The 17483-nt window shown below is 33.3% G+C and overlaps 2 protein-coding genes across 7 annotated transcripts; one reads left to right on the top strand and one right to left on the bottom strand.

Moving 5' to 3' along the window:
• Positions 1 to 1059: 1059 nt before the first annotated feature.
• Positions 1060 to 6662, top strand: LOC111696454 (uncharacterized). 3 transcript variants are annotated; one of them, XM_023466058.1, is made up of 9 exons: positions 1060 to 1201; positions 1429 to 1559; positions 2583 to 2678; positions 3075 to 3168; positions 4152 to 4230; positions 4600 to 4650; positions 4771 to 4785; positions 5117 to 5165; positions 5449 to 5824. In XM_023466058.1, exons 1-9 carry the CDS (start codon positions 1093 to 1095, stop codon positions 5689 to 5691), a joined length of 867 nt encoding a protein of 288 aa, XP_023321826.1. In that variant the 5' UTR covers positions 1060 to 1092; the 3' UTR covers positions 5692 to 5824. The 3 variants fall into 3 exon arrangements, with proteins under 3 accessions (XP_023321826.1, XP_023321827.1, XP_023321828.1); XM_023466060.1 differs by lacking the exons at positions 4771 to 4785; positions 5449 to 5824 and adding exons at positions 5854 to 5956; positions 6258 to 6662 and having other exon boundaries at positions 1063 to 1201; positions 4600 to 4665; XM_023466059.1 differs by lacking the exon at positions 4771 to 4785 and having other exon boundaries at positions 4600 to 4665.
• On the bottom strand, positions 6645 to 17380 carry LOC111696452 (nuclear pore complex protein Nup93). 4 transcript variants are annotated; one of them, XM_023466053.1, is made up of 15 exons: positions 17027 to 17380; positions 16565 to 16649; positions 15146 to 15235; positions 14225 to 14361; positions 13207 to 13308; positions 12961 to 13068; positions 12480 to 12571; positions 11008 to 11939; positions 10505 to 10780; positions 9733 to 9803; positions 9158 to 9296; positions 8032 to 8102; positions 7408 to 7500; positions 7014 to 7148; positions 6645 to 6780 (listed from the first exon to the last, which is right to left on the bottom strand). In XM_023466053.1, exons 1-14 carry the CDS (start codon positions 17119 to 17121, stop codon positions 7058 to 7060), a joined length of 2382 nt encoding a protein of 793 aa, XP_023321821.1. In that variant the 5' UTR covers positions 17122 to 17380; the 3' UTR covers positions 6645 to 6780; positions 7014 to 7057. The 4 variants fall into 4 exon arrangements, with proteins under 4 accessions (XP_023321821.1, XP_023321822.1, XP_023321824.1 ...); XM_023466054.1 differs by having other exon boundaries at positions 7030 to 7148; XM_023466056.1 differs by having other exon boundaries at positions 6645 to 6764; positions 7030 to 7148.
• Between the last annotated feature and the right edge of the window lie 103 nt (positions 17381 to 17483).

The raw sequence follows: 17483 nt of genomic DNA, 5'->3' as shown, positions 1-17483 counted from the left end.
CGTGACTTTCTCCATTGTTTCTTGTAACCAAGAAATGTTTAAGTCACTTTTACTGAGAACCATAAACGAAAATAAAAAGTTTAAATAAAAAAAACTTCATCCAGGACATGTTGTAAATCAGGATTAGCCGTCTTGAGGGTCACTTAGATTTAAGTTTACAGTCCCTTCAAACTCTGTAGTAATTTTATCTTGACTACATTTTAAAGTTGTGCACTGTGCAGTGTGCAGTGTCATTCAGTCGATAGATCAACCACGTCATAACTCATTTATGAACACAGCGTGCATAGTGAATCAAATGTTTACAGTGTAAATTCATTTAGATTTTTATTTTTTCAAGTTTTTTCAACAAAGACATTTTAGAAAAAAAGTCCACATTTTCATCTGTTATAAACAAATTAACGTTTATCAAGATTATAGTATTTGAAAAATTCTTTTCTGTTCTTTTAAGGAGTGATATATACTTTGGAGAAAAAAACTCTAACGCAGTCTAGAATAAGAAATGCACCTTTTTCTTTTTAAAATTTGTTCAACCGCAAAAATCGTACTTTTTTCGTTAACATTTTTATCCTCTTTTTAAAAAAAATTATTAGTTCAACCGCGCTGAGAAAATATAGGTTTTTGCTTTCAATCAATGGAACAAGTTTTTCTTGAAATACGTTTTTGCTTTCAATCGCTTGGTTTATTTTGACCTTATTAAATTAAAGTTATTTATAGATAGGTCAAATAAATATTAGTTTTAAAAACTGCTGTAGCACTTCATTTCTAGAGAGTGGCATGTCCGATTTACAACAGATATGTACCCATAAAACCTTTGTCCAATTTTTAGCTGGAAAATATTTTAAATATTGGGTTCTCTATAAAAAAACGACTTGCGGATTTATGTTACAGATACAATTATAGAAAAATTAAGATAACTTCTTGCAATTAATTAGATAAAGATTTAAAGAGTACCATTCATTGTGAATCGGAAATGGCCTTCTTTTAAATACAGGTGGGTCCATCAGTGTCTCCAATGATATCAAATTATTGATTTTGTTTTTAACTTTATTTTTCATTACTCATATTATTACGTTGATTTTTGAATAGATAAAAATGAGTGATTTGATTGTGCTAAATGCTGTAGAAGTAGGTTCTACTGAGCCTACTGAAACGATAGAGCAGATTATTAAAGATATGAGAATTAAGATTACCACTCTCAAAGGTTAGTTTCAGTTGAACAGAACAAGATACTTCTTTGCAACCAACTAGAACAAGATATTGCTTTGCAACCAACTAAAACAAGATACAGCTTTGCAACCAATAAGAACAAGATACAGCTTTGCAAGTGTTGTTTAAGAGGTGAATAAGTTTAAACTTTGACATATAAAACTGAATTATTGATATATATATATATTTTATTTAAATTCTTATGATAGAAATGAATTTCAGGTAAATTTATGAAAGCTGATGGATCATCAGTAAACTACAAGGATATGGGATCAAGCCTTGAGTTCAAAGAGTACATTAGAACCTGTAATCAGCTGACTATTGTACACCTGGAACAGCTGACTCAGGCCGAGGTAAATTTGACCGGCCACACAACTTGCACGGGGTTAACCCTATCCCTACGGGGGGGGGGGCAACTTGACCCCCCTCTAATCCCCATGTTAGATGTCCAAATATTTATGACACATTATACATCCTTCGAAAGCTCTTTTGCTCCACTTTAAGAATCTGATAAAAAATAAATTTGCAAAAATTGAATTTCTTTTTGCAACATCCAGTTACAGTAAAAATATTTGCAGAAAAAGCCCAAAAAAGGATAAAATATACATTTTTGAAAAGCCCTTGACCATGCCATTTCAAATATGCAAAACTGTTTGCAACATTTTAAATAACCTTTGTAATTAAGAAAAACCGAAAATGTGCAAATTTCTTTTGACGGGTTGGATGAAAATAATTGCAAATATTTCTTTGTAAAATTTGTGCACTTTGTTTCCTTATGTCATAGGCATTCCACAATAAAAATTATTAAAATCTGACAACTTAAAATGGGTCACAAACAAAGATTTAGAAATTAGATTGTTACAGGAAAAATTTGTCATCCAGACAGTGTGTCTGAGGAGACTCATGCAGTTAGGATAAAAGCCGGGTTTTAGACCTAAAGGGAGGGCTATGGGTAACTAGGAAAAGTCAGAAAATTTCAACAGCCTCAGACCAATATTTTTTGAAAAACTCCCGCCAAAAAAGAACTCAAATTTGGAATTATGGTTGATTACAAATTATGGAATTATGGAAGATTACAAAGATAGTGTGTAATGTTCAATTTGAAAGGAAAGTTAAATTTTTGTTCAAATATTTTTAATTGCTGAGTTAAAAATGTTCGAAAAAAAAATAACATTTTTGAAAGAAATAAGAAAAACAGTACTTTATGTTGATTTTTCAAAAACAAATTTTGTGTTACAAATAGTTCTAGTCAAAATTCAATATATTGAAGTTTTTCTAAAAACTTGGAAAAAGTTCATAAAAATAAAAAAAACCCAAAGTGTGGCTGCAATAAAACAATTTTAACATAAACTTAACTCTTGATTTTTCTGTTATAGTTAAAGTGTTTATTCCTAAACCTGTACAACAGTTTAACTGTACATGCTCTGGTGTACCAGAACTCCAAGGGAACATTACCAGCATCACCTAAAGATGTAAGTAATTTTATGTACACAGTATACTGTACATTGGTAGGCAAGATAGGAAATGGAGTTTATAGTCTTGATATAGGTTGATGGATTCTGGAGGATTCACTGCTATAAGATAGGGCATGGAGTTTATGGTCTTGATATAGGTTGATGGATTCTGGAGGATTCACTGCTATAAGATAGGGCATGGAGTTTATGGTCTTGATATAGGTTGATGGATTCTGGAGGATTCACTGCTTTAAGATAGGGCATGGAGTTTATGGTCTTGATATAGGTTGATGGATTCTAGAGGATTCACTGCTATAAAAAAGGGCATGGAGTTTATAGTCTTGATATAGGTTGATGGATTCTGGAGGATTCACTGCTATAAGATAGGAAATGGAGTTTATAGTCTTGATATAGGTTGACGGATTCTGGAGGATTCACTGCTATAAGATAGGAAATGGAGTTTATAGTCTTGATGATATGGAGCATGGTGTTCTTAGGGCTAATAAAGGTAATTTTACGCTGAATAAATTGAAATAAGTTTAATTTCCAAAGCTAGAGTACAAACAAACATAAGGCTTTAGACTGTATGGTATTTATCTTGTCTGTTTCCCTAAATTTATGATACCCTGCAAATATAAACTCGTTTCTTTCTTTGGCTAAACATTCAAAAAGCCATTAAAAATTTAACGTAAGGCAGAATACTAACTTAGGGATATAATTTGAGTTTCAGGTCGTCTTTACAGTCTTATTCTTTGTGAACCCTGTACATACAAGTCGGCTAGTTACATCTGACGTGTTGGTTACATTTCACATATTATTGTCCATTTTAGACATTACATATGCCTGGCTTATCTTTATTCTAAATCGGACCAATCTTTTTCTAACTGCAGCGCTCGGCCATATTGCGGCTTACAACACCAAACCTAACTTCTAATAGTTTAAAATGAATCTATTATGGCAAACGTAGTTATAACAAAGTTAATATGGCTTATATAAGCTACTAACAAATTTAAAGAACATCTAAAATTTCACTTTTCCTGGCTCTTTGTTTGTATGTCTGTCTGTCCGTTTTTATCTAATAAACGTCAAAACTGCTGAACATATCTGACCCAAATTTTTGTAGGATCTCACGTGACCCCAGGGAAGATTTATGGACTCCATCAAAATTTTTTGTTGAAAAAAAACTAAATTTTTTGTTGAAAATTTTAAAAATGCACGAAATTTTTTTTTTATAAAATCCGCAAAATTTTTTGTTTTACAATGTACACAACGAGAACATGTTCACAATGGAAATGGAAGATCGGCGCAGCCAAGTTTCATATATTTGACTATCAAAATTGTTATTGTCTTTAATTGTTGTTGTTTTAAATCTATAACAAGCTGCGAAACATCAATATGAAAACAATAAAAAAAACATTTTGTTACGGAATTTCATTTTCCTAAACGTTGAGTTGGTTTAGTAAACAAAATAATTTTTTTTTATCTTCGTAGGTCATCCCTCTAATGGGGCCCCGCAATTCTCTGACACGGATATAAGAAGTAAATGTGTTGTACAGATCTTGGACCCAAGGAAATCAATTTCAGAAAAAAATGTAGAAAAATTAATTATTTTCATTTAGAATTCATTTTCACCTGTAAGAGGCCGATAATTGATTTACATGTATACATAGAATATTTATTTATACCCTTCAGGTTAAAATTAAGTTAAAATAGAACAAAAATAACCTCATAATTCTTTTTTAACGGTGTTAATATACAGGGTTACCCTCAAAAGATAAGATTTCATAGACGACTGAAATCACTTCTTAAGAAAGACTCATTACTTAAGGGGAAATTTCAACCTTCAGATTGTTAGAGTTCATAAGTTTTAGGTCGTCTTTTCAGTCTGATGATTTGTAGTTAACCCTGAAACCTATTGGAGAAATTGATAATTGATCAGAATCCATTTTGCAATCAATTGCGGGGCCCTATCTTGTCCTCCTATTAGAATATATATAGTAGACAGGTAAAAGATCAATTGCGGGGCCCTATCATGTCCTCCTATTAGAATATATACAGTAGACAGGTAAAAGATCAATTGCGGGGCCCTATCATGTCCTCCTATTAGAATATATACAGTAGACAGGTAAAAGATCTATTGCGGGGCCCTATCTTGTCCTCCTATTAGAATATATACAGTGTAGACAGGTAAAAGATTGACATGTCTAATTCACAAAAGGTTCCCATTAAACCTCTAATTGAGTAAAAGTGTAAGAATCGTAGTTTTGATTATGAAACTATTAAATGTAAAAATTCTCACTCTTCTAGAGAAACCACAATTAAAAGTGATACATTCGACTAAGGAGTAGAAAGCACCGTTGTGAATCACACATGCTCCCCTTTTTTAAAATTACATCTAAAGTCCCTTTAATGATTTTAAGTGTTAAGAATATATTCAAAAATAATCTTTAATTCAGACTAGATGATCAGTTGGAAATCGCAACCACTTCCTTCCTATCACAAGAGGTACTTGTTAAATTTAATTTTCTTTCTTAATTTTTTTAATAACATATTTTTAAGTTAAGGGTTAAGCGTAAAAATGAACAATATTGCACGTATTCTACTTTTTAAGTAACTGTTCTTTCTGTACGTTTTTAACTAATTGGGTTAAGGTTATATACGTTGGATTCAAATTTACGAAATGACCAATTAATTCTTTCTTTTTAACCATTTATGTTTCACTAATCTTAACGGTGTTATCCGTTAATTTTTAAAACTTGTCAGATCTTTGCTTTACCCTATTCATCAGGTTGTGGTAAAGACTGCTGGTGTGGAAGTATCTAAGCTGTTGCTGTGGTATGTGAAGAATTTCATCAGTTCTATTCATCAGGTTGTGGTAAAGACTGCTGGTCTGGAAGTATCTAAGCTGTTGCTGTGGTATGGGAAGTATTTAAACAGTTCTTTTCATCAGGTTGTGGTAAAGACTGCTGGTATGGAAGTATCTAAGCTGTTACTGTGGTATGGGAAGTATTTAAACAGTTCTATTCATTAGGTTGTGGTAAAGACTGTTGGTATGGAAGTATCTAAGCTGTTGCTGTGGTATGGGAAGTATTTAACCAATTCCATTTATTAGGTTGTAGTAAAGACTGATTGTGTGGAAGTATCTAAGCTGTTGCTGTGGTACGGGAAGTATTTTACCAATTCTATTTATCAGGTTGTGGTAAAGGCTGATGGTGTGGAAGTATCTAAACTGTTGTTGTGGTACGGGAAGGATTTTGGTAGCTCTGATAAAGAAGTTCTACAATGGATTCAGCAAGGAAAAAACTTTGAGTGTTTAATATTTATCTGAGCTGGGAACTTTGAATGTGATATCATTAATCCCGATCCGTTAATTAATCTGGAGATTAATTACAGAGAAGAACAAGCACCATTTAATCTTGAGATTAAGAAAAAGAGGAGATCAAGCATTGATCCCCCATTCTAAAGTTTTCAGCTCTGCCCATTTTTTGATATTTTACAATTTTTCTGTTTAGACACTTGAGACAATTGTAATACTTTATAACCATTTTTTCAGACAATTAAGTTTGTTTGCATACTTAAAAAATTTGTTTGATATAGTATGTGGAGAAAAGGTTCCTGGTCTAGGGGAATACTTAAACACCACCACCTCCCCCACTCTACTCTTCAAGGACTACATCTGGGAGACCAACAAGGAGTAAATGTACAACAAGAACAAGAACTTCGTTAAGCAATAAAAAATTGTTAGAATTGTGTTTGAACCCTTCTTTTCCATGCATTTCTTTACTCGCAGCCTGTCTTGAAAATTAATTTAATGCTGTACAGTGTACTTTTCAAAAAGACCCAAGCGGCTGGTTCGTTAGTGACTATTAACTATTTTCTTGAATATGATAAACCTTTTTTCCAAAACGTATTCCCAAATTTATAGAATATCTGAAGATATATTTATCTTTGAACTTCACTATCACTTAAGTTAAATGAAATACATGTAAAAAAAACGTTTAATTTTTAATAAAAACATAGAGCACTGATTATTTTATAGTCAGAAGTTGAGATAACATGAATTATAAATCAGTTTTTATAAAACTTCCTTCAAGGGTTTATAAACGTAATTAAAGTGACTCTTCATGCAAAGATGGCAATGCTAGATTTAAAATGAAATGTGGAAGATAAAGTCATTGTTCTGACTCTAGAAGTGTTTATTTCTGTGTATTTCTCCATTTTTTCTTATTAGCAAAAACTGCGTAAATAAATTTTGCAGAGAAACCAAAAATAAACAAAAACTTATAATCTAATTTATACGTGATCATTAAGCTTTTAAGGGCATCGTTGTGAATTGAGCCTTGTCATCTTTACATGAAGGATTACTTACGCGTACAGTCCCTTTAATAACTAAATGTTTAGCTCATGAGTACTTCCATCTGTACTAATCTAGAAGTAGTGTCTCCTGGTAATCTGTACGGTATCATGCCAGCGTAGGATATCAAACACCTGAAATAAAATCTAAAATATATGGCCTAACATAAAACCTTCGCAAATGAAAGCACTCACACTAGTTTCTTTAAATGAATAGCCGGGCAACGATAACAAAACTGATAAGTTAATTAATTCTGACCCTTTTCTCAACTGTTTTTAACCAGATATCCGCAATTCACTTTTAAAGATAAAACACAATTTAAATTTATTTTAATTTAACACAAATGTCACTTGAAATTAGCTTTCAGTCCCTTTAATATTTAATGTAACTGACCTAGCCTTGTCCCGTACAGAAGAATGTGGTTGTGTCTTGTACTGGTTGTGTAGTATACTCATAGCGGCTAGAAGTACATCAGGGATATTTCTCCTGAAACAAAATAAAAAAATTTTGTTGAGCAAATAAATATTTTTTAAAGATTTAAGATCCATTTTTTTAAACAAAAAACAAGATGCCTCCTGAAGCTTAAAAACATGGTAGACGGAAAAGGGAAAAAAGTTTTGTTCTGCCTTTAAGCAATTTATTTCTTCACTTCTAGTACATATACTAAGTACTTTAAGTACTGTAAGTCAGAAAAATAAAACATCTGAGAAAAAAACGAACAAATTGTTGGCGATTCGCGCAACAGTTTTTACTTTGTTGGAAGAAAAGAGGAAAATATTATATATTATATACGCTCCATGAAGGGAAACCTCATACTCTCAGGGGTTGCAGGAAAAAATAAACCTAGCTTGATAAACCCTCAGGAGCAACTTAAACAGGAGAAAGTTACTACAACCACTTATGCTTGTCAGTTGATCAAAACTAAATACAATGTCGTAGTTCCTGAGAATGACATACAAGCATTCATCTAGAAGCTTGAACCCGGAAACTAGATAATAAATACCCCTGAATGTTTACCTGACAGAATCATCTAGAAGCTTGAACCCGGAAACTAGATAATCTACATCACTCTGGTTCAGAGGAACAACCTAGATTTTAAATTAAATCATTATTATTCATCTTTGGATTAATTGGTTATTCATCATTTAATTAATATCGAGAAGAAGCTGTACAGCGAGTCGACTAGTCAAATCAAATCAGACTTTTAGGGACACCCTACACCACTACCAATCTTGAAATGACGTTACTAATTCTCAAAGGTTAATTGAACTACTTCTTAAATGCGCCAGGTCAAGCTAAAGCGAAGAGGTTAAACTTATTCTACGCAGCTTAACTATGTCTCGCTATTCATAATATCTGGTTCCTGAGATGAGAACTTTTAAATAAACGGGATTAAACTTGCAATCTTAATCCGTCCACATTCGTAACACGTTGACCAATGACCACGGATAGACCTAAAATATAAATCAAAGCTTTGAGACTACGAACCTTTTAGAACAAAACATATAATAATTCCCAATAATTATTTCGTTTGTACCAACACCAATACTCATAAAATAAACGAAAAACAATTCAAATTATTAAATTAAATCACAAATGATAAATTTTAAATGAGTTTAACTGAGCTATTAATTTCTTAGGGGGATACTTTGGCCGACAAGAGATCAGTTTACCCCCCCCCCCAAAAAAAAAAAAATGAATAGAGTTGACATGATTGAAATCAATTCCCGTCTTAAAGATACATGATTCCAGTATACACAGAGTGCACCCATATCATATTGGATTATCCCAAGCTTTACGCCAAAATACTCGGAAACCTAGTATTTCCTTCATTTATATTCCCCTTGTGCAATTTTTCAAAATGATTCATTCTTTTTAATTTCTTTTCCTAGTTCCGAAAATCGCAATATAAAGCTATAAACGATCTAGTATGATGTGGGACACCCTGTATTTCTGGTCCTTGGTACTATGACAAGAAACATGACGGTAGCTCCAGACAAATTGAAGGTCGTCGTTATTCTTAGAAATAATTAACAGCATTTAGGCATTAACCAAATTCTCCGACATGGAGAATTTATCAGAGAAGAGAATAAAATTAAATTATCCAAAAAATGGGTAATTTCTAAAATATTTAAGTTAGTACCTTAACTCTCTCTAGGGTATCTAGTGCCTCTGTTGACCGGCCTGCGTGGTAAAGGTCGAAGAAGGTCGCGAGATCAAGAAGAAGAAAAAGGGTTAAAGTACTGTCCTTTCCTCCAGATACTCCCATATTCTTGTACCTCCTGAACCATTCATTTATTAGTTTAGATAAAATAAGGGTTTTAAGGGACGTCTTTACTTTCATTACCCCCCCCCCTCACCTAGAAGTTTAGGACTGGTTTCAAATAGGGTTTCCTTTTGAGTCAATTGGGAAAATTAATGAAAATTTCTTAACAAAAAGATTCAATACGAGGAAAAAACGTTCTTGAAGTGAATGATACATTTTCTTTCTTATCAATCTATTTTAATTTAAGTATCCTATTACAACGTAAATTTTTTTTCTTTATCCCCCCCCCCCCGTGACATTTTTTTGATTTATGTAAGGTTGGTTCTCTAGCAATCATAACCTACGAATTTAAAGTACTAGGACAAATATATGTAAACAAATCAATCACTAGATACTTTCAATCAACTAATCAAATAAATCTAATGATTGATTGATTGATAAATTTTGATTACCTGGCAATATTAATAGCTTGTCTCTGAAGTCTATCCCTATTGGATTCACTGATTGGAGGCTGAGCAATAACCTTAAAAATAAACTTATTTTCATAAAATGCGGGAAAATCGACAAATTTCAATATTGTTTCATTTAACAGGATTCTGCAGGAAAATTGAAAGGTTTTTTATTTCTATCCAATATTTCTGTTTATTTGCCTCTGATTCTTAATTTTCCATTCTTATAAACATGATGGTGTAAACTTGTAAAGCTAAACTCTTTTTGATCTGGCAGATTTCTGTCTAGGCAGTGCTCAGAATCCATTTCATTTTGAAACGGATCCGGATCCGCAATGAAAAAAATGGATCATGAACATTTCTTTAAGATGTACAGGTTTTCTGAACAAAAGAATAATTTTCAAATCATTTTTCTTCTTTTTAGCTTATTGTGGAGCTAAAACTTTATGAACCATTCTGAGAGAAAGAAATTTTATTAATAATCTCTCTTTTTTCAACAGTTCTGACTTCAGTTTTAAGAGTAAAAAACTGTTTTCTTCCGTTTTTGGTTGATATTTTGCCCCTTGGATTCGGAATCCAGAAAACTAAAAGAATACGGGAATAAGCACTGGTATCACGTAGCAAATATGGAAGTATTAGAAAATTTAAGTTTGATAGAAGTTATCAGTTCCTTTTCTCAAAACAAGAACACCATCAGGAAAATATTAATACCAAGTAAAAAAATACAATGAGAGATTAAAATATATTTGTTTTTATATAAAACAAAGACGTTTACCTGCGAAAGAAGCTTATTTAGGAGTTCAACTACTCTAGCGTGCTTTTTCGCCAAATCATATAACTGTACAGCGTCCTCTAATAATCCCTTATCCTCGGAGTCTGCGGCAACAAACTCTATTATTTTACCAGTATCCACTAGGTCTCCAAACTTGTCGACCAGGCCTGGAGTCCTGGATCCGTCAGGCATAAGCTGACCCAGGAGCAGGTCAAACTCTCGACTCTCTAGAACCAGTTCTCCAACACATGACATGAATAGGTTAGAACTCCGGCCTCCCTGAACAGTAAACAAGATAAGATATAATAAACTTTAGGTCAAAACTTAGCTTTTGTATTCTAAATCTGTTATTAGCATTTGGAGAATTTTAAGTCTTGTTAACATAAAGAAATATATTTTATTAAATAAAATTAGGAAATAAACAAAATAATCTATGGCCCTGATTGTAGACGTTGACTCAGCAATTGTTTGAAAGGAGGCAATGGAATACAAGAATAAGAGCCTACCTTCATCTCCCGGAGGAAGTAGTAGTACTGCAGTGCTTCCCTAGGATCTGTAGACTCAAAGTGCTTGACGAAAAGGATGACCAGACGCGCAACATTTAATCGTCGACTCGGAGATTTATCCGAGGATTCTCTTGAGATAAGCGGAGCCTGGATAGAGTCCGGTAGTTTCAGTAGATTCAGTTCAAACAGAGCCAGGGCTAGATGAACAGCATGAACGGACAAAGGATCTCCTGTTCTGAACAGGAAGTCCAATGCTGTTTCAAACTGCCCAGTTAGGAATAGCACCTGAAAGTAGAGCAGGGGCTGTTCTGACGCATTAAAGTGTGACTCTCCATACTCTTCTGATAAAAGAGTTTGTAACCCAGGGAGGGTTAAACTATCCCCACTCTCCTCATCCCTAACTTGGCATAGTTTCAGCCATAGATAATCATCTAGACTAGTTGCTATCTCAGAGTGTTCCTCCTGAGGATCACAAGCGGCAAGAACACAGTAAACAGCCCGCTTGAAGGGATCACTGCTCTGTCGTACACTCCGTCTGTACTGAATACGAACCATCGACTCCGTCTGCGGAGAGAGCCGAGTTCCGTTGGAGGATTTTAGCTCCTGTAGAAGAGTATGGATATCTCCAAGTCCAGGTCCAGCTTGACGAGCACCCTCACATGCTGCATTCAAGTCACCACACCGGAGACAGTAGTAGATAAGAGCCCACACAGGAACACCATCCACCAGTCCATCATCTAGTCCGGGCTGAGTGGCCGGAACACGGACATTTAGGAAGGATCTGACGAGATGGTAGTTTCCAGGTATACCTCCTAGTCCTGCGTTGGTTAGGTTGGAGAATACGGTGAGTTTGATAAACTTGGTGTACGAAGACTCAAGGAATGATCGAGCGCGAGATACAACATCTGCAGAGGGACGAGAACTCGGCAAATCTGAATTAAAAAATAATCATATTACAAAAGCAAAAAAGGGTTGAGCATAAGTAAAGTTAAAAAAAATATATACTATTGAAACCCAAAAATATTGATCTGAAAATTGGGATTCCCAAGTTAAGGGCATTGGGAACTCAGCCAATATAAAGCACTCTAATCTACACATATTGAGCAAGGGCAAATGAATGCTAAATAATTGTGAACTTGGTAAATTCCCGAAAACCCAAATGTTTAACATGTTTGGTTGATTTGTGGAAAGTAAAATACTTTTTCTGATCAATAACTGTATTTGAATACATTTCAGAACAGTAAGAACTATAAAACCATGACGACTGTAAGACTGAAGTTTTGATTTAAAAATTCATTAAAAAAAACACATCAATTGTACAGTGCACAGGCACATAGACCCATTTCACTTTAAAAGTTGATATTCAATGTACAGGTTGTTTTAAAACAACATCAAATACACATAAGACAGCTTCAATTTCGTCTCTTTATTCAACAGTTTATATGTCCCTCTGTATATTTGTAAGCTCTAACCTGCCATTTTGCTGGCGTACTCCCATAGAACTGATATCTCCTGGTCCACCTCCTCCGGGAATAAAGACTTGAAGGAGCCCATCAAGTCAGGTCTACAATTATAAAATACTTAAAAATTTCTGTTGAAAAATCTAGGTTTTTAAAGGTGCTTGAGTAACCTAGACCAACCACACCCACGTCCCACACCCACACACATATAACTAAAGATTAAGACTAAAGTTTAATATTAACATTTTAAGTGGAGAGGTGTTGTTAAAAAAATTTTAATAAATATAATTTCAACTTGATAAGAAAACCATTAGGTCTAAATTACAAGCTTTTTAAATATATCAAAAATAAGTTTTTAACGTTCCACGATTTACATATTTTGCCTAATTTTGAAGAACAATGTTATGGAAAAATTCTCATTTAAAATAAAAAAGCGTAATTGATAAAAAAAATTAAATTAATTAACATGTTTTTTTTTGATAAATGTTTCTACCTGACTCCCCCCAAAGCTACGGTCTGGTTGTACTGTACCACCTTCTTAGCGTACTGCAACTCAAGGTTAGATAACGACGATTTTCCACCTAAGTTGGTATCATGCAACCTACACAAAAACAATAAATAATAAAATAAAAATAGCCAAAAAGTTATTAATTTTTCATTAAGAAATTGTTTAGAAGCTTAACCTCTAGTTCACAGTGCACAAGGCATTTTGGACTACTACTACTACTACCCCACCAACCTAGTAATCTCTCCTCTAGCTATGGTAAGATCAGCAAGACCAGGATCTGCTCCTCCTCCTGCTACTGCAGCTAGGATTCTCTGTTTATCTGTCTCCCACTCTCTAAATATTTTACAAAATGAACAGGAATTAGAGTGAAGAAACAATCTCAAGAACTGACGAGGGTCAACCCAGACCGAAATATATTTTCAATAAATGTGGAACTAACATCTACTTTTTTACTCTACAGAGGTTTGGTCCATCACCATCACCAAATTTGAAATAGACATTATATATTAGAGAATAATTGTGCTACTTTTGTAGTTGACCAAAGAAGTTAACTTATATGTTAACATCCCAGTTCTATTTTGCTGCTTAGCATGAAGAATCTGAAAGGTTTTATATAAAATGAAACAAGCAGTAAAACCCCTCTTAGAAATGTTTTGTCACATGAAAGGTTAAATTGATTAAATAATGATCGGGAAAGATCCTTACCGTGGCATTCCCAGATCGCCATCGGACGTAATGGGATTAGTCTATCTGAACCCAAAAGCAAACTTGATATACGTGTAGACTGAGTCCCAGTGTACTCTATATACCTGAAGATTGAGTCCCAGTGTACTCTATTTACCTGTAGACCGAGTCCCAGTGTACTCAATATACCTGTAGACTGAGTCACAGTGTACTCTATATACCTGTAGACTGAGTCCCTTTGTACTCTATATACCTGTAGACTCAGTCCCTGTGAACTCTATATACCTGTAGACTGAGTCCCAGTGTACTCTATATACCTGAAGACTGAGTCCCAGTGTACTCTATATACCTGTAGACTGAGTCCCGGTGTACTCTATATACCTGTAGACTGAGTCCCAGTGTACTCTATATACCTGTAGACTCAGTCCCTGTGTACTCTATATACCTGTAGACTGAGTCCCAGTGTACTCTATATACCTATACCCAGTGAACTCTATATACCTGTAGACTGAGTCCCAGTGTACTCTATATACCTGTAGACTGAGTCCCTGTGTACTCTATATACCTGTAGACTGAGTCCCAGTGTAGTTTCTCCATGGTTTCCTGGGTTTCCTTCTTTGTTTCCTCGAGTAGACTCAGAATAGCATTCTCACGTTCACTCTTCAGAAACCCAGCAATATCAGTACACGGGGTAGCCTCAGTCTTAATCAATCAGTCAATTATTTTGCAAATCAATCAATAAACAATTACTTAGAAAAGCAATCAATTAGTAAGAAAATCAATTAATCAATTAATTAGTTAGAAAATCAAGTAATTAGTAATAACTCAATTAATCAATCAATTCTTTAGCTTTTTGGCCAATGAATTGCTCAAAATAAAACAAAATAAAATCAGATTCTCATAAAAATGCACTTATGAAAGTTATCTGAAATCTGAAAAATACCTCAATAATATCATTGAAAATAGATGAATAGATGAATAGATGAATAGATGAAGGGATGAATAGATGAATAAATGAATGAATCAATCAATCAATTGCTAAATATAAAAGAAATGAATTGTTCATATCAGTTAACCCAGGAAGTATCTAAATTTGCAATAAATTTATCGAACATTTAATTAACAATCAACAGAGACTTCACTCCATCATATCAATAAAATCTGCTTTAATCAAAAATATACTTTGATATTATAAAATGAACTCCATCAATCAATATATAACTTATCATCACTCTTAACAAATTCAACCATTCTAGTATTCAATTAAATCAATTAATTAATCATTCAATCAATCAATCTCAATCAGTCCATCAGCCCATCAATCCATCAGTCCATCAACCTATCAGTCCATCAGTCCATTAATCTATCAATCCAACAATCCATCAATTCAAAAATCCATAAATATATATCATTCGTCAATCAATTAATTAATCAATCAATCAGTCAGTCAATTAATCGACCATTCAACTCTGTCCTTAAATATTACCTGCTGAATTAGATCTGTCTGCTGAATACTATCAATTCTAGTAGAGAGGGAGGGAAGGTCTACACCTCTACTACCTAGCAGTATACTAGCCTACAAATATATATTATAGTAGAGGAGGGATGGTCTACACCTCTACTCCCTAGCAGTATACTAGCCTACAAATAAATTCTTTATTTATTCACTCTTTTGTGTTCGTACAAAATTGAGAATTTCAAAATAATAAAACCAAAAATGGTATGTTAGTTAAACTATTTATTGATGGAAAGCTATATAGTTTTGACCTAAAAATATCTTTTATCCTAAATCACTGCAGCTATCTATACGGTAAGAATTACGAAAAATGAAAGTAATCAAAATTAAAATATCAAACCGATTGGTAATTAAAATATCAAACCGATTGGTAATTAAAATATCAAACCGATTGGTAATCAAAATATCAAACCGATTGGTAATTAAAATATCAAACCGATTGGTAAAATATCAAACCGATTGGTAAAATATCAAACCGATTGGTACTTTTCATATTTTTCTTTTCTTTTGATACAAGATGTCCTTTCAAGTACTTAGCTCAGTTTCAGACAGGTTAGAGGCCAAAGGCATCTTAGAATAAGTTGACCAAAAAAAAATATAAATTTCCGCTAACAGATAAACATGAAAAAAGTTCATATCAAATTTTTACTGAATGCACATTCACTTTAAAGATCGTGACATGCCGTGGCAAGGAGGGGTTTATCAGATAAAATCAGTCTTTCACTTAAAAGTGGGTTCTGTTAGTATTACAAGTGAATTTCACTTTACAATGGGTTCTGTTAGTATTACAAGTAAATTTCACTTTACAATGGGTTCTGTAAGTATTACAAGTGAATTTCACTTTACAATGGGTTCTGTTAGTATTACAAGTGAATTTCACTTTACAATGGGTTCTGTAAGTATTACAAGTGAATTTCCCTTTACAATGGGTTCTCTTAGTATTACAAGTGAATTTCACTTTACAATGGGTTCTGTAAGTATTACAAGTGAATTTCACTTTACAATGGGTTCTCTTAGTATTACAAGTGAATTTCACTTTACAATGGGTTCTCTTAGTATTACAAGTGAATTTCATTACAATGGGTTCTCTTAGTATTACAAGTGAATTTCAATCCCTGATTCACAAGAGTAACCTTAAACCTTAATGTAATATATAGTTTCTATAATTAATCGCAAAGCAAAAATCACTTTGTAGAGAAGCCATAATTAAAAATAATTTATTTTCAAAGAAAAGATTATTACGGATAATGGATATCTAATGAAACCTAGTAAGACAAAGAGTTCCAGGGAATTGTTGTCAGTCGCCACTCTTTGGTAACTTGAAATAAGGTCTATAGTCCCTTTAAGCTGCAAGTCCCTTTAAAAAACAAGGAGGTCGTCTTTGTTCACCTTTGCATCCTGGTTCCCTCTGTTTGATGTAGAAGAGAGCAATGATTGTCCAGAGTCTAAAATATGTCGGAGACTTCGCTCAACTCTACATTAAAAACATGTCGTCAATTCTATATGCATATGTTTATCCAAATACACAACCCTCCCCCCCTCCCTACCTCAACAATTTAGACACATTCTTAGACATTAAAAGTACCATAAGATTAAAGTTATTAAAATTACGCCAATAAATAAGCATTATAATTAAACCTAAACTGTATTTTTATTTTGGGGTTAACAGCAAAAAAAACATTAACTCTCCAATGCAAATTATCAAACAATGAATATTCCTTCGAAATATTAATGTTATAAAATGTGTTTTTCAAATTAATATTCTTTATCGACAAGTGTTATAACGCTAATGTACTAAAACTTTGAAAGAAAATATTTTAAACAAAATCTTTTCATAATGGCGATTTGTTCCTTGGGAGATCTCCGGCTCGTCCGCCATCTATATCTGCCGTCAGCTGTTCCGCCGAGGCAAGTAAATCTCCGAAATCAGATTCTCCAAATTTCATCTTGAATTCTGAAACCGAAAGTTTTGTTTTATCGTACAGATTATTCTGGAGCAATTTTTGGTAAACAAGGTTTTTAATGTTTTAAAAATCTTAAATTTTTTATTTAATATTCAATTAAAGCTTACAATAGCTCAATGGGCTGAGAATTGTTTACAATACTGTTCATTAAATTAGGTTTACGAAATATTTATTTAAAAACTTTTCAACACTCATCCATATTCTCTTGTGTGTGTGGGGAACTGAAAAAGTACTCGCTAGCTCTGAAAATGGTTTCATAAAATAAATATAATGTTAAAAAAATTCAATTAATCATTAAGTATTTTAGCAAGAGTTAGATTCAAATTAGGGGTGTCACTGTATAC

Source organism: Eurytemora carolleeae, unplaced genomic scaffold (genome assembly GCF_000591075.1).
Source record: "Eurytemora carolleeae unplaced genomic scaffold, Eaff_2.0 scaffold6, whole genome shotgun sequence".
NCBI lineage: Eukaryota > Metazoa > Arthropoda > Copepoda > Calanoida > Temoridae > Eurytemora > Eurytemora carolleeae.
The sequence above is the reverse complement of the archived record's forward strand: the minus strand, read 5'-3'. Positions and strand labels throughout refer to the sequence as shown.